Source organism: Vipera ursinii (assembly GCF_947247035.1).
Source record: "Vipera ursinii genome assembly, chromosome: 4".
NCBI lineage: Eukaryota > Metazoa > Chordata > Lepidosauria > Squamata > Viperidae > Vipera > Vipera ursinii.
The window spans coordinates 53,154,874-53,178,288 of record NC_139514.1 but is presented as its reverse complement, the minus strand read 5'-3'; the positions used below and the strand labels follow the sequence as shown (position 1 = coordinate 53,178,288).

At 39.6% G+C, this 23,415-nt stretch overlaps 1 protein-coding gene across 3 annotated transcripts; it reads left to right on the top strand.

Annotated features, from left to right (window-relative positions):
- The first annotated feature begins 2,075 nt into the window (after nucleotides 1–2,075).
- Nucleotides 2,076–21,779, top strand: VPS26C (VPS26 endosomal protein sorting factor C). 3 transcript variants are annotated; one of them, XM_083361596.1, is made up of 8 exons: nucleotides 2,076–2,235; nucleotides 9,194–9,337; nucleotides 12,919–13,068; nucleotides 14,125–14,205; nucleotides 16,127–16,201; nucleotides 17,775–17,925; nucleotides 19,512–19,664; nucleotides 20,771–21,779. In XM_083361596.1, the coding sequence occupies exons 1-8, from the start codon at nucleotides 2,179–2,181 to the stop codon at nucleotides 20,851–20,853; spliced, it is 894 nt and encodes a 297-aa protein (XP_083217722.1). In that variant the 5' UTR covers nucleotides 2,076–2,178; the 3' UTR covers nucleotides 20,854–21,779. The 3 variants fall into 3 exon arrangements, with proteins under 3 accessions (XP_083217722.1, XP_083217723.1, XP_083217724.1); XM_083361597.1 differs by having other exon boundaries at nucleotides 2,176–2,294; XM_083361598.1 differs by lacking the exon at nucleotides 2,076–2,235 and adding an exon at nucleotides 2,665–2,684 and having other exon boundaries at nucleotides 20,771–21,777.
- Nucleotides 21,780–23,415: the final 1,636 nt, after the last annotated feature.

Here is a 23,415-nt window from a genome sequence, read left to right as displayed (position 1 = left end):
TACTGAACTCTTAAGATTAATTACTATGTTTCAAGAACTTACTAAAATACATATTGGCTAATAAATAAGTTTTGTTCTAAACATCCCTTAACATATTTGGAATTTAGGCATGTCTTTTATTTAATGCATGAACTGGTGAACATTCTTCATTTATGAGCCATCTCATCCCACTGAACTGTCTAACATGTTTTCTAATTTATATTCAATATTGCTAGAACATGTCCTATCAGTGTTAAAAAGTTATATAGTAGTCCTCAACTTATGACAAAATTTCTGTTGCTAAGCAAGTTAAGTGAATTTTGCCCCATTTTGTGACTTTTCTTGCCACAGCTGTTAAGTAAATTAATGCAGTTGTTAAGTTAGTAACATGGATATTAAGTGAATCTGGTTTCCCATTGACTTTGCTTGTCAGAAGATTGCAAAAGGTGATCACAATGTTCATGACCCCGGGGTACTGGAACCGTCATAAATAGCCGAGCATCAAAATTCTGATCACTTGACCATGAGGATACAGCAACAGTTTTAAGTGTGAAAAATGGTTATAAATCACTTTTTTTAGTGCTGTTGTAACTTGGTCATTAAATAAACTGTTGTAAGTCAAGGACTTCCTGTACACTTAAGATTGCTACGTATCAATGGATTAGGAGCAAATGCACAAAGAGCAGGAAAAGCCGAAAATTCATTTCTGTCCATCATCCAGAAAAGGCCTTTGAGAAATTTACAATAAAATGTAGGAATTGATCAGGTTTCTTAAAAGAAGAAACGCAAAGGGCTTTTCTCAAATCCTTTAAACGCATTATAAAAAAAATTGTTGCCTTTAGGTTCCTTTCTGTACGAAGTAGCACACATCACAAAAGTTGTTTCTTGGCAAATCCGTATATAAGGCTGCAGCTAATCCTACCCACGATTACTTCCGAAGAAATCTGCTTTCAATGGACCCGCTTTCGTTTTTAAGATTCTACGATATTATTTTGATAAAAAGGTAAAGGTTCCCCCGCACATGCGTGCTAGTCGTTTCCAACTCTAGGGGCCGGTGCTCATCTCCGTTTCAAAGCCAAAGAGCCAGCGCTTGTCCGAGGACGTCTCCGTGGTCATGTGACCGGCATGACTAGACTCCAAAGGCGCACAGAACGCTGTTACCTTCCCACCGTAATGGTCCCTATTTTTCTACTTGCATTTTTACGTGCTTTCGAACTGCTAGGTTGGCAGAAGCTGGGACGAGTAACAGGCGCTCACTCTGTTACACACTCGGGATTCGACCCGCCAAACTGCCAACCTTCCAATCGACAAGCTCAGCACCAGTATTAAAATCCAAAAGTGAAATTATCTTACACACGATTCCGGTTTGTTTTTCATCAAAAATAAGTTTTTGGTTTTTTTTAGCAGACAAAAACCTACATCAGCCGCCACTCACACAGCTAAAAGCAAAACGAAACACGGCATTCGGATGGGCGTAACCGCCACCCGCATCGCGCCTGCGGGTTACGTCAGGTAGGCATAACTTCCCTTTTCAACGCCTGCTGGGAAATGGGGTTCCCTGCCAAATGGGTTTTCGGGGCGGAGGTAGCAGCGTTGATTTCTTTCTCGTTGGCGCCCTTTGCTTTTTCCCCCTTTGGAGTCTCGGGTTGAAATTCCAGAGGAGACAAAAGCACGCACGCGCGCGCGCATAAAATCCTCCGCGTCTTCTGCTGATCTGCTGCTAGGTCAGGGGGAGGCAAACCTCGGCTCTTTTATGACTCATGGACTTCGACTCCCAGAATTCCTGAGTCAGCGCAGGTGACTCAGGAATTCTGGGAGTTGAAGTCCATGAGTCATAAAAGAGCCGAGGTTTGCCTACCCCTGCGCTAGGTGACCGAAACACGGGCGAAGCGGAGCGAGGACTAGCGGAATGAGGCAGCCCAGCCAGCCCAGTCTGCAAAATAAATGGCGCCTGAAGAGCGGCGGGACTGAGTCAGATGTGACACCCGGCGCGCCCCGCCCTGCCACAGGGTGGAGTCAGCACCGAAAGGAAAAATCAAAAGGAAACGGACTTCGGCCGTACAAGCTTCTATTTCCTGCTCCAAGGGGAAAAAAAAATAAATAGAATTGGCTGAAGTCACGTGGAAAGGGCCGATCGGGAAGCCACGTGATCTGAGTGCCCCTCCCCCTTCTCCCCCTCCGAGGTTGGGAGTCGTCGGAATGGGTACCACGCTGGACATCAAGATCAAGCGAGCTAACAAGGTGTATCATTGCGGGGTGAGCGTTCTCTTGCAAGGGGCTGCCCTGCACATCTGGCGATGTGGAGACGCCGGAATGTGAGGGATGTTTTTTTATTATTATTATTATTATTATTTGGGCGGAAAAGAGCGCTGAAATCTGCTCACGATCTTCCTTTGGGATTAACTGGTTGCATTTGCGAAGACTTCGGCGCCTAGGAGTTTAGGGGGTCGTTGTTTCAGCTCGCTCTCTTTGTCTTTTTTCTTTTTCTTTTTCCAACCGGGTTTTGGTTTTTGTTTTGTTTTGTGTTTTTTTGGGGAAGTAGCGTCCTTAGGATCGCAGCTTTCTAGAGCCGTAGGATCTGGGTGTCAGCGTCTGGAGTAGCGGATGAGATCGCGGTCGGTCGGATGATTCTGGAATCCTCCTCCTGGAAGAGGGAGTGGAATTAAAAGATGCCCGCCTGGCCAAAACGGACACGTTCCTGAGGGGTAAAAAAAAGAAAGAAAGACATATTCCTGACATCTTGTGTGCAGGATTTTTTTTTCCTGGACGTTCAGTTCCGTATGTAACCTCCTAGCTCTACACTCGAACGGAGACTTACACAACATCGCTTTGCCACCTGAATATCTTATTTTGTGAGAATTAGGTTATACATTATGGTTAAACTGTAGCATTTTGATATAATTAACTAAGTTGGGGATAACCAGGGCTTTTTTTTTTCTCATTGAACGCTCAGAAGGGAGTTCCGGCACCTTTTTGGGATGGAACCTTGTAGGGTAGGCAAGGCGGGTTGTATGACATGTGTGAGTTCCGGCACCTTTCTCTTTTATTAAAAAAGCACTGGGGATAACCCTAACATTTTATAGGCTCTCTTTTTTCCCCCTCCAGAGCCGTAAATTTTATTTATGAAGTGCAACAATAGCCTTGGAAGACAGGAGAACAACTCCAGTGTTCATAGGAAAAAAAAATCATGCGCTAGGAGTCTTGGAGTTGAAGGCTTTGTTCCTGGTAACAAACATTGTTCAAGATTTTAGAAGATCAGAATTGGGAGCCTGTTGTGTAAAGCAGTGGGGTTTTTTTTACCCGTGGACTTCCAACACCCAAGATTCCTCAATGAACAAGTCCACTCATCTTAAATTTGCCAAGACTGGCATTGAGTCTTGCTGGAAAGTAGTTATATTTCTCTCTGTGCCAAGATAGAGTTGTGAAGGTTCGGACTCCCCTCGTCCTCTGCAAAATAAGAAAAAGACCTAGTTGGGGGCGATTGCTAATAAATTGGCAGAACTGAAAAACTTTGGAGTAATAATAATAAACTTATTAATACATAAATGCCATAAAAAGGCCATGTGAAGCGCTCCTTCATTCCTTCTCAAATATTTTCTATTAACTTGTAGCAAGCAGTCATTTTACCTAGTGCGTGAAGCACTATTTTCCCTGTATAAGGAAACTGGACTACAATTTGACAATGCAAGAGGAAGATGCTTTCCTGCCTCAGCAGCCTTTGGGCTTTCCACAAAAGGAAGAAAGAGGATTCAGTGCCTGCTTTGTTTACAATTTTTCTGTTGCCAATCTAGGGGTTGGTGAATCTGTTCTTGACAAGGCTGAAAGAAAATAATTATTAACATGAAGATTGCTTATTACATCTTGAAGTTATTTTCCCCCCAGCTTATCCAAATGATAAAATTGATACTTAGGTTTCTCAGAATCTTGAAATTTGTAATTCCATTTATTAGAAAAAGATAAACTTTAAACAAAAAGAACAAAAACAATGTTTGAATAAATTATACTTTTATATTTAATAAATACACTACCTATGATAATTGTGTGAGTAAATCAAATGCATATTGCATTTGCATTCTTAAAATAATGTAAGGAGATTACTAAATGCAGTATAAAAATGAATACTGCATATAGTTCAGTTCTTTGAAAATACATTTCCTCCCCCATAAAACCAATAAAGAAAATTGTCCTGAGGATACCTCTTTAGTGCCCCTACTTTTTGAATCCCAGACTCTGGGCTGTCCAAAGATCCAAACATTTCAATTCAAAATATTTCATTGATAAATTATTTGCAGTACTATATTAATGTTTATATTAATTTACATTATTTTTGTATGAGTGATATAGGAGCAGAATTGTTTAGATTGTTTACAGTTCTTTTACACTGAAATGCTGTGCATGGTTTGTTAATATATGGATTATGGATTTGATCCAATATATGGATTTGAACTGCACACTTAATTCTCAGAACTATTCACTTCATTGCATTGTACTTTCTAAAGTTTACTGTAAATATTGAATAATTTATGTTAAGCACTATAATCTTTTATTAATTTGTTTACTCTGTGGTGTATTTTACAATCTATGTGATATTTTTCTGAAACCCTTTTTGTTTTTGGCATTGTCTTCACATAAACATACACACATATTCATGTCCATAGCCAATACACTTTTAATGTCACACACATTCTTTTAGTATTTATTCATATATACAGTGAACAACCAAATGGACATCTTTGTCTTCTTGTTCAAAGTGATTCACTAAGCATTCAATTTATTTCCTTACATGTTTTCTTTCCAACACACATCAATCATGTTTGCCTTGTTTAGGATTCATGCAAATCATTCTGTCATCAAGAATATACATGTTATTGTATACTTTACGACATTGCATTTCTCAAATGTTCTCCCCTTAGATATTTTTTCAGTCAAAATATTGCCAAACACCTTTACATGCCTGCTTAAATTAATTCTCCAGTAGTTTTGCCATTCATGCCTTTTAACTTTTTTTAAAATAGGGAAATAAGAAAAACATTTTTCAAAACACTAAGTTCAAATGCATTTTTCACATAAATGTTTAACATTGCACAATCATTTCATAAGCAAACCACTCTTATTTTATCATTTTCCGGTTATACCACCTCTGCCTGCAGTTTACCATTTTCATAATGCTTATTACTTTTTTCAACCTTTTTTTCTTATAGCATTTATTTCAATAATATTGTTTCCATATAAATTTTTAAATATTATTTCATATTAATTTATTAATATATTCTACAGGTTTCTTGTTTAATTTTTAATTTTAATTTTTCAATCTTCCCCCAAAGAATTATTGTTTCGTCAAAATTATTCTGTACTTTATCCAACTATTTAAATCATAGCCATTCCTTCCTTGCTTTTCCATTATTTTGACCTTTCATTTTCTTATTATATGCATTAAAAATATCCTGTACCACCCTTATTTTATGAAGTATTCTTTTAACATTTTTTCTCATTAACAGCCTTTTCACTTTCTTACTCCATCAAGCATCCTTTTTCATACTTTTCATTGTTGTAACAATGCTTTGGTGGCACTTTGTAACAACATTATTTATCATTCTATTCAAAGTAGCTTCCATATTCTCTTTCTTTTTTCTCCCCATTCATTCTTATGAGAGATTAATCTGTCTTCCAAAATGTCTCCATGTAGGACTCATATTTTATCTTCCTGCAGACACTTGATTTTCACTATGGTGTTTAACTTCTCTCCTTTTTTACTATATATTTTTTAAAAAAAACAGAGATTCAGTTTTAATGCTGCCTGACAGTGATCTCTCCTACACTTAGAACCTTTCATAATCCTTGTGGCTTTCACCAACTTTCTACATTTTTCATCCTAAGGAATCAACTCAGCCATACTATTCAATCCTTTATCTTCTGTACTCATGAATAAACTTAATTGATTAATGTTGTTGTTAGTTGCGAAGTCGTGTCCAACCCATCGTGACCCCATGGACAACGTTCCTCCAGGCCTTCCTGTCCTCTACCATCTTCTGGAGTCCATTTAAGCTCACGCCTACTGCTTCAGTGACTCCATCCAGCCACCTCATTCTCTGTCGTCCCCTTCTTCTCTTGCCCTCAACCGTTCCCAGCATTAGGCTCTTCTCCAGTGAGTTCTTCCTTCTCATTAGGTGGCCAAAGTATTTGAGTTTCAACTTCAGGATCTGGCCTTCTAAAAGATTAATACTCCACCTTTATTATTTGTTTATAAATAACTTAAAACCACAAACATAATACTTCTTCCTCCCATTTTCCCCACAATGCAGGGACGGAGCGAGGAGTTTAGTGAGTATCTGGTGGATAAAATCGCTCAGATTTGGGCTGGCTTGGACTCCGACTGGGCAGTGTCTGACAAAGGGGAAACGATGGGTTTGGCCGATAATATTTGGGAAGAGTTTGATCCTGTGACTCTGGATGAAGTGGACAGGATCATGGGGAAATTAAGTGCCGCCACGTGTTTGTTGGACCTGTGTCCCTCCTGGCTGGTTTATGCAGCCCGGGAGGTTACATGAGGCTGGCTCCTGGCAGTTATAAATGCTTCCTTGAGTGAGGGGTGCTTCCCTGCCGCCTTGAAGGAGGCGGTGGTGAGGCCCCTCCTCAAGAAACCTGCCTTGGATCCAGCTATTCTAAACAACTTTCGTCCTGTCTCCAACCTTCGCTTTCTTGCAAAGGTTGTTGAGAGCGTGGTGGCATGGTAGCTCCCTTTGGTCCTGGAGGAAACTGAGTATCTGGATCCATACCAATCAGGTTTCAGGCCCAGGTACAGCACGGAGACGACATTGGTCGCACTGGTGGATAATCTCTGGCGGGCCCGAGACGGGTTATTCCTCTGTCTTGGTCCTTTTAGATCTCTCAGCGGCTTTTGATACCATCAACCATGGTATCTTGCTGCGACGTCTGGCGGGCTTGGGAGTGGGAGGCACCATTTTACGGTGGTTCTCCTCCTACCTCTCAGGCCGTTCGCAGATGGTGTTGACAGGAGGGCAGAGGTCAGCCCCTAGGCCCCTTAGTTGTGGGGTGCCTCAGGGGTCGGTACTCTCGCCTCTCCTGTTCAACATCTATATGAAGCCGCTGGGTGAGATCATCCGTGGTTTCGGGGTGAGGTATCATCAATATGCCGATGATACCCAGCTCTTTATCTCCACCCCGAACCAAGCCAGTGATGCCCTCGATGTGATGTCCCGTTGCCTGGAAGCGGTACGGATTTGGATGGGGAAGAACAGGCTCCAGCTCAACCCGGCCAAGACTGAGTGGCTTTACGTACCGGCATCTCGACTTGTCCAAGAGGTTCCATCTTTGGTTATGGGGGGAGAGGTGTTGCCTCCCGTTGATAGGGCGCGCAATTTAGGCGTCCTCCTGGATTCACGACTCAGTTTTGAAGATCATATTGGAGTCGTGGCCAGGAGGGCATTCGCCTATCTGGACCGAGATGTCCTACGTACGGTCACTCATGCACTCGTTACCTCTCGGATAGATTACTGCAATGCTCTCTACATGGGGCTGCCCTTGAAGACCACCCGGAGGCTCCAGCTGGTGCAGAATGCGGCCGCGCGGGTAGTGATGGGAGCATCCCGATACTCCCATATTACACCCCTCCTGCGTGAGCTGCATTGGCTACCGGTTGTCTTCCGGGCGATATTTAAGGTGCTGGTACTTACCCTACATGGCTTAGGCCAGGGATATCTGCAGGACCGTCTGCTACCAGGGACGACTTCCCATCGCCCAGTGCGCTCACACAGAGAGGGCCTCCTCAGGGTGCCGTCGGCCAGACAATGTCGGCTGGCGACCCCCAGGGGGAGGGCCTTCTCTGTGGGAGCGCCAGCCCTTTGGAATCAACTCCCCCTTGAGCTTCGGATGGCCCCGGACCTCCGGTCCTTTCGCCGCAACCTCAAAACGTTCCTTTTCCATCAGGCTGACCTGGATTGATGATGGGTTTTTAAAAGTTTTAATTTTTAACTGTGTAATTAATATTTGGGGCTGTTATTTAATTTTTTTCTTAAATTTGTACTGTTGTTTTTTATTGCTATTAGCCGCCCTGAGTCCTCTGGGAGATAGGGCGGCATATAAGTCCCATAATAAATAAATAAATAAAAATAAAAAATAATCTTGTGAGGTGGATTGCATTGAGAGAGTGACTGGCCCAAAGTGACCCAGCTTGCTTTCCTGCCTAAGGCAGGACTAGAACTCACTAACCCCTGGGTTCTAGCTCGGTGCCTTAACCAGAAAACCAAATCATGTATTTTAAAGACTTTTCTAAGTAAACACATCAAATAATACCATTCTTATTCATTCTTGGGATTCCACATGACCCAATCCCTTTTATCATTATTTACTGAATTATAATAAGCAATTATCACCACTTTATGAATTCCTATTTTAATATACATCCATAGCAACGTAGATAGCACCAATTCATGCTGTCTTATATAATTTTATTATATGCACATGCATGACATCTAGACAAAACCATCTTCATTTACATATATTCTTGTGTTGCATACAAATGATGTGACTAAACTGTATTCCATTCTCGGCCAACCTACCTCACATTGTTATTGTGGTGGGAAAAATAAGAGAATACATTATGTACACCACCTTGAGTTTCTGAATGAAATATTATCTTTACTAATAAATGCCCAACATACATACATTCTTTCATTTTATTCATTTGTGATCTTTGCCATTTACCCTCTTGCAAGGCACCTCTTGCAATGTTCCATATACTATTGTCAACAAATGGTCCATTAATATTAATCTCTGCCGCATCATGCAAGAGGTTTCTGCATAAAACTATTCTGATATAATAAAGGAAGAGTAAATTAGGTGATCAGATTTAGCTAGAGTCATGCCATAGCATTAGCAGCATTCTCTGCTAACTGTAAGGATACAGAGCTGATGCACATTTTAGCACATTTTGGCCACTATTCTATGCAAAGTAAGATACCTAAACTGAAGAGTACCTTTGCAAGCCAACGTAATATTACTTAAAATATTGCTTAATATAATATTATATTACCTACTTCCAACTAATCAAGAAAGTTCATACAATATATTGACATACTAAGTGTACTGGTATTTCTTGGATATATTGTATTGTTATACTTAAATTATAATATGTAAAATGTAAGAAGTAGCATCAAACTGATTCATATGATGTTCTCAATTTTTCCCCAATTAGGAAGTTCTCACCGGAGTGGTGGTCATAACGAGTAAAGATTCAATCCAGCATCAGGGAATCTCATTAACAATGGATGGATCTGTAAATCTGCAGCTCAGTGCTAAGAGTGTTGGTGTGTTTGAAGCATTCTGCAATTCTGTTAAGGTACAAACAATAAAAATCATGGATTATGGAGCACTTTTTTTAACTGTTGTTTATATGAGAAGAATATAAATATAAGGAGGTTGTACTTATTAGATCAATGCACCCTTGACAATTGATGGGCCCACAAGGAACCCTGGAGAGGGTCCTGGAGAGTGTTCCAGAGGATCTACTGTATGGTCCAGTGAAGGCCTTTAGTTGCCATTTGGAACAAGATGACAGCTGTAGCCTTAGATCAGATTGCACCATGTGATCTCTTGTTTCTAATGGATCTCATCGCTCCCTCATTGTGGTTTATGGAGATGCTGAGGGAGATGAAAGAGAAGAGAAGACATCTAGAATACTTCTGGATGTCAACAGAGGATGAACTCAATCAAGCACAGATGAGAGTTGCTATTAAGATCTACTTTGTGGTGGTAAGGGTAATGAAATCACAATACTTCTCTGCTCTTATTGCATTCATTGGTTTCTGCCCAGTGGCCTTTTTCTGGATGACCTGAACCCACTCAAATTTGTTCCCTGTTAGACTCCAGCTTTGATTCAAGTCCTGTGGAGATGCCTGGAGCACAGTCTTATTTTGTTATCTGGGAATGGTTGAGTCTTTTGGGCCCAAGGGTCCTTACAGCTGTGAGTTTGGCCGTTTTGACCCTTCTGGTTGACCAAGGCTACCTGGGATGACGAGCATGGGTTCTTGCAGTGTTGAATTTATCCTTGAAAGAGAGGTTGTTCCTTTATCTCTTAGAGAATTGTTGGTTCATACCCTTTCCCCCTCCTTAAGAGACTGTTACTGGATCTCACCATACTACACAACTTTTGACCAGTGTCCAACCTTCCCTTTTTAGGGAAGTGGAGAAAGTGATTGCACAGCAGCTTCCACAGACCCTGGATGAAGCATATTATTTGGATCCCTTTCAGTCAGCATTCAGGAGCAGGATGGGGATAGTACATCCATACTGGGTGTCATTGACCTTTTGGTGGCTTTCAATAACATTGACCATGGTATCCTCCTGGATTGGTATTAGGGATTGGGAATGTGCAGCATCATATGCTGGTTCATTTCCTTCTTATGTTGCCAGTAGCAGTCGGTGTTGCTTACTGGTTAAAGATCCCACACTCAGCCCCTACTGTGTGGGATGCCACAGAGCTTTGTGCTCTCTCCTGTTTAACATTTATATGGAACTGCTAGGAGAAATCATCTGTCACTATGGGGTGAGATATTATTAGCATCCTGATGATAATCAACTGTATCTCTGCTTCTAACAAACTAAGTGATGCTTTTGATGTCCTGACCTGATGCCTGGAGGCTGGTCATCCCCTGCAGCACCATATATGGCACCTTTCACAATCTTGTTCTTACTTATGTTAATTATTTAAGTGGTTTTAAATATTGGTTTTAAATATTTGGTTTTAACAGTTGGTTTTATTGAAGGCCTCCCAGAGTCATTTTATGTGGGGGCAGGGAGAGGACATATAAATTGAATAAAGTTTCAATAAAATACTAGGTACTTGGGGGGGGTGTTGTTTGCTATTCTTAATACTTCTTGCATGTTGCATTTCTATACAGTATCTTGTATTTTGGCCAGCGAATATGTTGGGATGAGCATATTCATGATCATTGAAACAAAGCATAAAGTATACTTTCTTTTTTACATGCTTCTGTTTGCTGTTTCCAATATCAAAACCATATACTTCCATTATCAGCACAATGTGGAGATGTTTAAATAGACTGTGCACTGATTTGGCTAGAACTAAAGACCACTTGGAAAAATGGGGGTTTCTCCCAGAAGACAAGAATATTTGCTGCCAATGTGGCACTATTCAAAAAGCTATCCATCATTTGCAGTGCTTGCAAATATACCTTTCATCAACGTGGCCGCATATAAATCTATGTTTTATTATAAAAGTTTTTAATCTTTTTACATTTAAATTAATGATTTCCCCCTTTCCTGAATTTCTGACACGAGAATTTTACATTCTTCTGAAATAGGTTATAGTTGGGAAGTTGGAATAACCCAAACCAATTTAATTACAACTGATTTACTATCTGGGCTTATTTCATAATAGACTAGCTTAACTTCTTGGTACAGATGAATTAGTTTAATAGTTATATACAGCAAAACTATATAAGTTGAGCTTTATGGTTTTTGCCTATCAGTAGTAAACATAAATGTTATAGTCTATCTGAGACTAGTAAGTTGCCTGTATCTTAGTAGATCACAGTTAATGAAATAGGTAGAAAGAGTATGGGGAAAAAACAATGAGCTGGATGGTGACTATACCAACAAACTTATCCTTGTGTCCCTACATTTAAAACGTCCATTATTTGAGGTTCTTTCACCACAAAAGATAATGTTTAATTCCTAAAAATAGTTTTATACCTTCTGTTAGTAACCATGTAAAGTAGCTGTTTAATGTCTTTTTATTTTTTAATGTGTTTTATAAACATCTATTAGATTTCCCTAGGTAAGATTTAAAAGTTTAGTAGTTAAATTAAAGAACTATTCAGAAGAGGGAAAAATACTTTTTCATTTTATATGATAGGAAATGCAGTCCTGATCTGACTAGTCATAAATATTGAAGTGGAAGGGGTGGACAGTAGCTACATTTTAACTGGATCTTGAGAATTTTGAGCAGTGAGCATGTCTTAATTTTTCAATTAGATTGTGCAGATTATTTCAGATGTAACATAAGCCTTTTTATTTTTACTATTTTTGAAAGCCGTTATGTACAAATGAAAAAGATTATATATATGCATGAGTGTATCTTTTAAATTTATAAGCTGCCTGACTGAGCAGCATGTGTGTGTATATATGTGTGTACACACATAACGCATGCATACATACATATACCACATACCATTTGGAAAGCTTCATAGATCAGACATGTCAAACACAAGGCCCGGGGGCCGGATCTGGCCCACGAAGTGGTTTCATGTGGCCTGCGAAGCCATCCTGGAAACAGTGAGGGAACGGCCCCCACTGCCTTGGCCCTGGCCCAGAGACCCTCCTCCTGCCAGAGACCCTCAGATCTGTCCCACTCCTCCCCAGGCCCCCATAGGCACCCTTGATGCGAACGATGTAGAGCTGGTCACGCCCACCCAGTAGGCCATACGCACTCTAGCCATGCCCACCCAGTAGGCCACACCCACCCAGGTCACACCCACCCGGCCCCCTGAGGGCAACCGCAATGCTGATGCGGCCCTCAGTGAAATTGAGTTTGACACCCCTGTCATAGATACAGGAGGCTCTCTGCTATCTATTCTTGTCTCTTACGTATGAAAGGGAGGAAGTGACGGCCAGAGCAGGTGGAAGCAGAAAACTTCTCCCCGCTCAGTAGAGCATATAAGAATATAGATTGCCTATGCCGAATTTAATGTAATGTGTAGACAGTGTCTAGTATTGTTTGCAATTGAGTCTACACACTATACTTCTGTAACCTCAAAGAGTTGAGCCCGAATGGACAGGATTGCTGCTCTATTTCTTAAGATACCTTTAAAAATGTGCATTTTCAGAAATTCATAAGCTTTTTGCTTACGAAGGACAATTAACATTTAGTCTTTCTAATTTTTGTGTTTGTTTTTGCAGCCTATTCAACTGATTACTAATATGGTAGAAATGGTAAAATCTGGAAAACTGCCTAGTGGTAAAACAGAAATTCCTTTTGAGTTCCCACTGCAAGTAAAAGGAGGCAAAATTCTTTATGAAACTTACCATGGAGTTTTTGTCAATATCCAGGTGAGAATAGATGATAGTCTAAGAAAACTTTGCTCTTTATGGTGCTTGTACACAATTGCTTTAATTTTTTTTTAAAGATTAAGCCCAGGAAACTCATGCCGTTAAAAGAATGAAAGAAAGAGTTGTCTGATGGCGTGAGTTCTTTGGTCTATTTGATTCAGGTTTAAAGAATCCCCAAAAGAACTACGAAAAACTGCAGTTTCAAATACTTTCTTCATATTTCTATTATTTAAAATGAAGCAAACTAAAGATCCTAGCAAATCAGAAAAATACTGAAGAGGAGATTCTTCATAGAAATGTACAGACTTCTTGCACAATCTGTGTTTTTTTTTAAATGAGATTCATCTTACCTAACATAAGCACAGACCTCTACAAATGAAGTTTCTTCCTGTAAGGTACAGTATAGCATAACAGAAGCTCTCTGGCAAAAGTTTTAATTCAGAATTGATATGGCTCAGTGTCTAATCTACTATATTTTTATTGGTTAAACATATGGGAGGTTTAACTAACAAAACTCACTGTGATTTATGATGGAAGCTTCCTTTGAGCTAATCATTTTACTGCAGAAATTTGTGTCCCAAAACTATTTGCTTTCCTTCCTTTTGCAGATTATTTAAATTTATCCAAGACATTAATATAGTCTTATGAAAAATACTATCCTTACTCTTCTTCCTTGCAATATTTTTTATTTCTAATCGTGCCTTTATTAATACTATAGTTTTAGGGAGATGATAATTGAATTTAGCCCACTAGCAAAAGATGATTGAAATCCTATGTTTGCTCTGTGTTTTTAATTCCTGTTTTCATTGGATTTGATTTTCAACAATATGCCCAATTTTTTTTTTAACTGGAAGATTTTTAGAATACATCTTACTTTAAACTACTAACATTTTGGAAATAATGCATTTCTAGGCAGGATTTCCAATGTAGATACAAATTATAGTACATATAAATAAAATACCAATTTACAAAATTTAAAGTAACTGGTAATAAAATTTTATTTTTTTTTATTTCATGAGGAGGATAATAACCTTTCTGTTTTGCATATTTGTATAGTATACTCTTCGATGTGATATGCGACGTTCTCTCCTGGCCAAGGATTTGACAAAATCTTGTGAATTTATTGTCCATTCACCAGTAAGTTTACTTTTAGGAATTAATTGCTAGACACTTGTGAATATATTCATTTAGTTGTAGATGGACTGTATAGAAAAGTCCCAGAGGAGCATATGAACTTAATACAGTTAAGCAGAACTACAGTATGGCTATTTTTTTCTCTGCAGAATGAAACTCAGCTTATATAGCATACCCATAACAGCCCACACTGCTACATTCTGCACAAGCTACAGCTTCTGAGTTGTCTTTAAATGCAGTCTCATATAGAACAGATTGCAATAGTTCTTACACAAAGTGACTAAAGCATGAATAACTGAGAAAGGGACTCTGAGTCCAGGAAGGGGCACAGAACGCAGATGAAGCTGTTAAAATCTTTCCTGGTCACAGCTGCATCCTGCACACCAGCTCTGTGTGGGGGAGTGCATTCACAACTAAAGGTGAAAATCCACAGCACTAGAAAAACCAGGAAACACAACCACTTGGTCTTGTCAATGGTGAATCAAATCTGTTCCTACTTATCCAGACCCCAGCAGTCTTCAGGCACAGAGACGAGACCTTAACAGCAGTGGCAGAGTTGAAGTACACAACTGAGTATTACCTACATGCTGATAATATCTGTTTTGACAGATTACTTTACCTAGCTGCTTCATGTAGATGTTAAGCAGAAAGGATGAAAGCATTACAACCTATAGCACCCCACAGGTCATGGCTCAGGCTCAAGCACTACCACCCCTATCAACACCAACTGGAAACCAGCTGCAGAGGAAGGGAGAGAACCAATGTAACACCATGCCTCCCATTCTCAATCCTGACAAGTGAAGATCTCTTCAGGATCTCAACCACTGCATTCAGTCATGATGTTCTTAAGTCTTCCCATCCATTCTTTTTTCATACAGTTGTTTCACAATTTGATGATCATTCATTGTCTATATCAGACATGTCAAACTCACGACGTATTGGAACTTTTTCCCCATTGCCGGCAGTGGGGTGGGCGCAGTTTCCTCGTGACACATCCGGCCTGCAGGCTGGCAGTTAGATACCCCTGGTCTATATGATTAAGCCGCATCAGTGTATTTCTTTCATATCAATCATGTTTGGTATCCGAGGCCTATGATCTATGGTATTCAAGGTCTATGATCTATGATCATTCAGCATTCATTCATTCATTTTTAACTTTATCTCTTCTTGCTTCAGCATAACATTTTTTTTAAAAAAAATATCCCATTCTGACTTCAACTTACTTTTAGAGAAGAAACACAAGGTTTACATACCTATTTGTACTTTGTTCAGCAAGCATGTATTCCTTATAGCAGGCAACATAATTACTACTTTTCTAGCAGTGTTTGCATGACTTAAAATTATATATAAATGTTCGTGTACACATACATTTGAAGAAGGAGGTAGAGAAGTTCTACATAGGTCCAGCAGTAGCCAGTGTGCTGTAAAGGGAAAACTGAACTAAGAGCAGAGACCCAGATTCTAAGCCACACAGTCATAGAAATTTGCAAAGTAACTTTGAGCCAGTTATTCAAAGCTCCTAAATGAAAAGTAGAACATAAATCTAATAAATAAAACAAGAATAGGAATTTGAGCTTAATAATGAGCTCACAGTATAATATACTGTATGTATAGTTGATGCTACACTCGGTGCCCTAAAATACTGGGCTGGCCTTGGTTATAATATGAGTTATAATATGAGTTTGCTTTTCATTATCATTAGATGGAGTAGAAAATTTTTAGATGTTACTTTTTAGCTTGATTAGAGCATGCTTCAGGTACTGTATCCATGTGAAGCTTGGTTAACCTCTTGCCAAGACTATTCTAGTAGTGACTTATTCTAGCTCTTCGAACACATAAAATATATGAGTTCAAATATGTACTTTCTCAAACTAATAAATGACTACTAGATTTAGTTCTGAACTTTCTTTTCATTCTTTTGTAGCCTCAGAAAGGTAAGCCAACTCCAAGCCCTGTAGACTTTACTATTACTCCTGAAACACTGCAGAATGTGAAAGAGGTAAGAACCATTTTAAGTTTATTGAATTTAAGTTTATTGAATTTTAGAGAACCAGTTTGGTGTAGTGGTTAAAGGCAATAAACTAGACACTGAATTCTAGTTCCACCTGGGCACGAAAGCAGCTGGGTGGTATTAGGCCAGTCATTTTATCTCTGCCCTAGAAAAGAGCCAGTGGCAAACCATTTCCCAAAACCTTGCCAAGAAAACTGCAGGGACTTTTCTAGATAGTTGCAAGGAATCCATACTAACTTGAAGCACAAAAAGAAAAAACAAAACGAAACGAAAATGCTCCCAGAGCAGTGGAACAGGGCCAAACACTGAAACCACACAAAAGAATTTTGTGCTCATGTGCTTCTTCATTTGCATGCTCCAATTTTCTTCCACTTTTGATTTAGTGGCAAAATGTAACTTGCCATTGTATCTGAGATGGGCAAACCATGATTTGCACAAACCCCTATTGTATAGAAATAGCTGGAGGAAGGATAGGAGCATATGGAGTGAGGGAAGAAAATATTTTTATTAAAGGATCTAAATCCGTTTAATTTTCCAAGTGATGGTGTGTGTGTGTGTAAAATAGGTCTTTCTCAGTGTGGGGAAAAATCAATTAAGCAAAACTAGGTTTGATAGAGCCAGCACTCAATAAAAGCCATCCCTGCTTGGGAGAAAATCCCAAAGGAGCTGCTTTTCAAAGGGTTCCTGACAGCTTGAAATGGATCTTCGCTTTGGGAAGCAGGCCTTTGTTCCTGTCCTTTATATGTCGTTTGAGACTCCCGAAGAAGACATTGGGAGGTTTCCTGGAATGGGCCATTAACATTCTCTTCATTTGAAATGAGCGTGTCCTGTCTTTATATAAGGCTTCTTATAGGGGATTCGCATCTTATAATTAATTTAGGTTTCACTGATTTAAGTAGGTACGCTGTGAAGATGACTAAGTATGGATCCAACCCATTCTTTATGAAGTGCCTAGTTTTCTGTATATTATAGTTTAGTTTTAGTTTAGTTTTATTTGATTTCTATACCGCCCTTCTCCCTAGGGACTCAGGGCAGTTCACAGGGCATATATAAATAACAATACAAAAGTTAAAAGGAAATTAAACCAGTGCCCGATTAAAAACAACAATAATAAATACTAAAAATCAATTTAAAAACCCATATTCCCCCATCAGGCCAGACCAGCTAATTCAAATAAGTGGGTCTTCAACCCGCGGCGGAAGGATCGGAGGTCTGATGCCATCCGGAGCTCAACCGGCAGTTGGTTCCATAGTTCAGTTAACTATCCCTACAGATTTAATGTCTGAGGAGTTAACTGCATGTCATATTAAACATATTTTAGAAAAGCACCTGTTGCTTACATATATTTCACTTCTGTTTTGAAGAAAAGATATTGAATGGGATAAGGAGAGATGCTGAAAGAGCAAAATGTAATTTCTTTTCTCTTCCGCTCTGAATTGAGGATAAGAGACAAATAGCTATGCTATAAAGTGAAAATATGTGAAAAGAACAAATTTTTACAATTACCATATATAAATTATTCTCTCTCTCTCTCTCTCTCTCTCTCTCTCTCTGCCTTTAGAGAGCACTGCTTCCAAAATTTCTCATAAGAGGTCATCTCAATTCAACAAACTGCATCATAACACAGCCTCTAACAGGGGAGCTGATAGTGGTGAGCTCAGATGCTGCTGTTAAAAGCATTGAACTCCAGCTGGTTCGAGTGGAAACCTGTGGTATGTCTTTATGTCTGCCAGTGCATAAATTGGTGTTGGAGAACAGAATCGGAAGTTTGTGCTTCGAGTTGTGACTGTCAAATGCTTCTGTCATTCTGGATAGTTGGACAGGCTAGAGCACGGGTCGGCAACCCGCGGATCCGGAGCCGCATGCGGCTCTTTGAGCCGTCTCCTGCGGCTCCCAGCTGCCCGGTGCACGCGCACCTCTTCGAACGGGCAGTGGTGCGCGCGCACCTCTCCAAATGGAGAGTGGCACTGCCCATTCCGAGAGGTGCGCACGCACCTTTCCGAAGGGTGGAGGTGCGCGCGCACCTTTCCGAAGGGCAGAGGTGCGCGCGCACCTGTCCAAGCCGCCGCCGTTCCATCCGGAGACCTGCCGCGTTCATCAAACATTGACGAACACGGCAGCTGTGCAAACGGGATGGCGGCGGTTTGGAGCGTGCGCGCGCACTCGCCAAAACGCCGCCATCCCGTCCGGAGACCTGCCGCGTTTGTCAAACATTGAAGAACACGGCAGCTGTGCAAACGGGATGGCGGCGGTTGGGAGAGTGCGCGCGCACCTCTCCCAAGCCGCCGCCGTCCGGAGACCTGCCGACGTTTGGGGAGGTGCGCGTGCACCTACGGTCGTTCGGAGAGGTGCGCGCGCACCTCTCGGAATGGGTAGCAGCGCCGCTTCTTGGGAAAGCTGCCGCGGCCCATCTGCAAAGCTGCCACTTTCGGCAGCTTTGCAGATGGGCCGCGGCAGCTTTCCCAAGAAGCGGCGCCGCTGCCCGTTCGCGCGGAGGTACGCGCGCACCTCTCCAAAGGTTTGGGGAGGTGCGTGCGCACCTACGGTCGTTCGGAGAGGTGCGCGCGCACCTCTCGGAATGGGCAGCGGCGCCGCTCTTTGAGAAAGCTGCCGTGGCACGTTTGCAGGCTGTCGAAAGCAGCAGCTTTGCAGACGGGCCATCGCCGTCGCGCAACCGGGAACCGGTTCCATCACACATTTAAAAAATTGGCAACCGCACGCATCCGTGCATGTGCAAGAAAAACCGTTTTGCGCATGCGCAAAATGTTTTTTGCGCATGCGCGTGCATGGACGCACACGCGCGGCTCCCACTTTTTTTTATGTGTGATGGAACCGGTTCCCAGTGGCTCTTTTCCTTTTTCAGGTTGCCGACCCCTGGGCTAGAGGATAGCTGGGCCCTCATTCACATCCAAATGTTTCCAGTTGGGATAATGGCATATATTAGTAACAAACTGGTGGGAGTTTATTTGGCAGTTACCAATCTAATGTAAAAATAATTAAAGCTTTGGTGCAATTTTTATTAATTCCAAAGTGAAGCCATCTCCAGAAAACTGAAACGAACCTTCCAGATCTGTGCGATACTAAATTAACTTTATTAATTTTTAATACAGTTCATATTTGAAGTTCCTCCCGCAGGTCTAGAGTGCTTTGGAACAGCTCCTCAAAGGCACCAAACCTGTATGAGTGACTCAGAGACATCTTGATGATGAATGTTTAATTATTAAACCTGCCGGCATTATAATGTATTATTTAGTAAGTTGGGGGCTATGAATGCCACTTGTATTTCGTTTTTACAAAGGCTGTGCTGAAGGTTATGCTAGAGACGCCACTGAGATTCAGAACATTCAGATTGCTGATGGCGATGTCTGCAGAAATCTGCCTATTCCAATCTATATGGTCTTTCCGAGATTGTTTACATGTCCTACACTGGAAACTACAAACTTCAAAGTTGGTAAGAACTGCATTTTAAACTGTTAAACCATACAAACAGGACTTTTGTCTAATGCTTTATTTCCATTGTAGTCACCCAGCATGTAGAACAAAAACCCATTGGTAGGATATCAGCTGTACATAGCTCCGTCATGTTTTCCTTTACTTGACTTTTCTCTGAGATAAAAACAAGCTGCAATTTCATTAACTTTGTTTATAAAATAATAAATAAATAATAAATAAAACCTTTATTGTCAAAGTACAACATGTGTACATTGAGATTAGCTGAGCCTCCCCCCCGTGCTCTCTCCCCCCAACACACAGTGACAACAAACCCTCCATCCTACCACACCATGTGAACCAACTACACCACACACCGATCTCCCAAGTAGTGCTGTCCAGCCATTTGATTGTATTGTATCACCTTTCTTTTCTTGACAGACTCTCTTTGGAATTGTAGTGATCATCATTATAGTATAAAGGTATTTCAAATGTGATTCCTCCACAAATTTTGATAAAGGCCTGTGGTTGATTGATACGTCTGGTATCCACTGAATTCAGCTCATCTCCTAACATAGGCATAATATAACACATGAACAGCAAACAAAACAATAAAAACATCTATGATTAAAACAATATAAAACAAACAATGCATTAAATTACAGGATATCAGTACATAACAAAAAATTATGCTGTATCAACAGCAACGTATAAATGGTTTCTGCTCAGTCAGGAATATTGTACAAAGAGTTCAGCTTTGAAGCGACTTCCAAAACGAAATCAAGATGAAGAAACGTTTGGTCCCTGTAGGAAAACTGTTTTGAAGCAGATTCTGCTATAGAAAAGCAGTGCTTTCAAGCTCCAATATGATTATTATGATTATTCAAATAAAGTTTTACATTAGAATGTTTTACCCCCTTTCCCATCATGAGTTTAGTTTAAGCAAAAGCTTGGATTGCTAGGTATATTTTAGAATAATATTTTAGGACATATTATTTTATATTATTATTATTTTAAATATATACTGTTTTTGCTTTGCTCTACTAGTAACTTTATTTATGCTACAGGTACTCCAGATGGTAGACCTAATAATCTGTGCTAATTCCAGAATATATTTTTTTCTCACAGAATTTGAAGTTAACATCGTTGTCCTCTTGCATGATGATCACTTAATCACAGAGAACTTTCCACTGAAACTCTGCAGAATGTGATTAGGTTTGCTTTACAACTATTGCTCAGACTAGATGCTTCCCATTTGTTGGTCATCAAACTAGTTGGCATTGCAGGCTCTAAAGTACCAGTAATACAGCCTTATAAATGATTGACCATTACAATAACAATGTTCTGACCCAATAAGTCAGTGTCCAATTAGCACTCGTTCACATTTGTCTGTAATGGCATTGTAATGCAAGTGTTAATCTAAGTTGAAATGGGGCCTACATGGCCTCCACGTGTCTATTCTTATTCATTTGTAAGAGTTCTGTGAGTAAGAAATTTAGACATTGAACGGAAGTGTTGCTTATAGCAATATGTTGTTTTGACCAAAATTATTTTGTATATATGTCTTAACCTTCCATATTAAGCAAATTCTATCTTAATTTTGGAAACATTAGTATATCCCATGAATCATGAGAGGTGGATATCCCTTCAGTCATGAGAGATGGGAAGTGCACTTATCAAAATATTTGACTGACATAATAAAAGGAGGACCTAAACTATTCAAAACAAGTTGAATGTAGACATTTGTACCATTGCTAGCATCTAAAGACTTTTGCATTAATTTCTTTTGGGGAGTATCTTTCTGACCTTAATAACCAATTGGAGGATTAGTCATAAGCAGCTGAGGTGATTCAGTGCTGGCATCTTGTTACCAGATTGCTGTTACAATGACATGAAAATAATTTGGGGCAACATAGAGGAAAGAGTGAGGTAGAGTTAGAGAAGGTAGAATTATTGTACTTTGCCTACCATTGGAAGATGTTGGACTATATATTGAATACATTTCACTTTTGCTGTAGCATCAGCTTGGCAATACTATAAGAGTGTAAACTTTGCCTAATACCTCATATATCTGATTGTTGATGTGAATAAATCATTCATATATTCTAAATGTTGTTTGTCCATAAATACAATCAGCTGTGATTCATTGATTTGCATAACACAGTTACCTACTAAGACATTTTAATTTACCGTAAGTCATTTTAATTTAACTGAGCCCATTTTGCTGTGCTTGCTAGTGCCCAGGCTTGGGATGTGTGTATGTGATTGTGCTTTGCTATTTGGGTTTGCAAACTCAACTAATGTCTGTAATATAAAGTAAGCCTTATAGTTTCAGATGCTGAAAGCATGCGTAATCAAATTATCATCAGTGAAGCTGGTCATAAGAACAAGCATAGACTAAAAAGGCACTATTAAATTTATTAGAGGTATCTCACAAAAAATGAGAAAAAAAGAATTAGAGGTAGTTCTTGACTTATTTCCTTTAGTGACTATTTGAAGTTACAATAGCCCTGAAAAAAGTGACTTGTGGCCATTTTTCACACTTACGACCATTGCAGCATCCCATGGTCACATGATCAAAATTCGGACACTTGGTAACTGGCGTCTATTTATGACAGCTGCAGTGTCTTATGGTCATGTGATTACCTTTTGCAATCTTCTGACAAGCAGTTAATGGGAGGTCAGGTTCACTTAACCGTGTTACTAACTTAAAACTGCAATGACAAGAAAGGTCATAAAATGGAGCAAAACTCACTTAACAAGCATGTTGCTTACCAGTGAAAATTTGGGGCTTGTACGTAGTCGTAAGTCAAGAACTACCTGTATAAAACCTATTCCAGAGGAAATTATGAAGATCCAAAACAAGTTAAAGAATTAATAGCAACTAATAGGCAGATCATAGAAGGATGACAGCAGCTCATGATGGATTTAGAATTAAATTTTACAAATTCTTTTAAAAAATATATTCCCAAACAACTAAATATCAAAGTGAGGACAACACCCAAAACATGGAAATAAACCAGAATAATTGCAAAACATGGAAATAAAACCATAAAGATTTTTTTGCTTTCATTATTTAATTCAAGTGATTTAATTTGTTTACCAGGATACTAAATTATAAATTAATCATGGCTGGTAGATCTGATGCATTCTACCACAATATATTTCACAAAATTGAATGGTGTCATAGATACATTCAAAACTCAGGAAATTTTTTAATATAACAATGATTTTTTTAAAAAAACTGAGACTGTACTAACATTTTTAATATAAAAAGCTTTTGATTAACCAAAGTTACTGAACTAAATGTATATGTAGTATCCCAAATTAAATTAAATAGTAACCCCTTTTTTGTATTTATTTTCTCAACTATTTTCCAGTTTAATGCCACAGTGCCATTTAGATTAAGCCATTTTAAGTTAGGAAAAGCACTAGGCAAAGTTGCTCATTATCCAAACTCTCAAACACTAAAACAACTCTAATCAAACCAAAAATTCAAGGTATTAAATAAAATAAAAAACACATATATTAAATGTGTGCTGACATACTGTATAGTCTTTGCAACCAAGTAGTTTTTGAACTCCAAATACTGAGTTATCAAAATAATTCAAAATGTAATATTCTATAGGTTCTCCTTGACTTTTGATCATTTGTTTAGTGAAGTTATGACAGCGCTGAAAAAGGTGATTTAAGACTGCTCCCTACAGTCGTGATTGAGGCATTTGGCAACCGGCATGTATTTACAATGGTTGCAGGATCCCAGGCTCAGGTTG

Excerpts from the sequence above, each read along its gene's own strand:
- VPS26C (XM_083361596.1), top strand. The coding sequence starts at position 2,179 with ATGGGTACCACGCTGGACATCAAGATCAAGCGAGCTAACAAGGTGTAT. Across the intron at positions 2,236-9,193 it reads ACAAGGTGTATCATTGCGGG|GAAGTTCTCACCGGAGTGGT; the intron begins GTGAGCGTTCTC and ends TTCCCCAATTAG. Across the intron at positions 13,069-14,124 it reads GAGTTTTTGTCAATATCCAG|TATACTCTTCGATGTGATAT; the intron begins GTGAGAATAGAT and ends ATATTTGTATAG.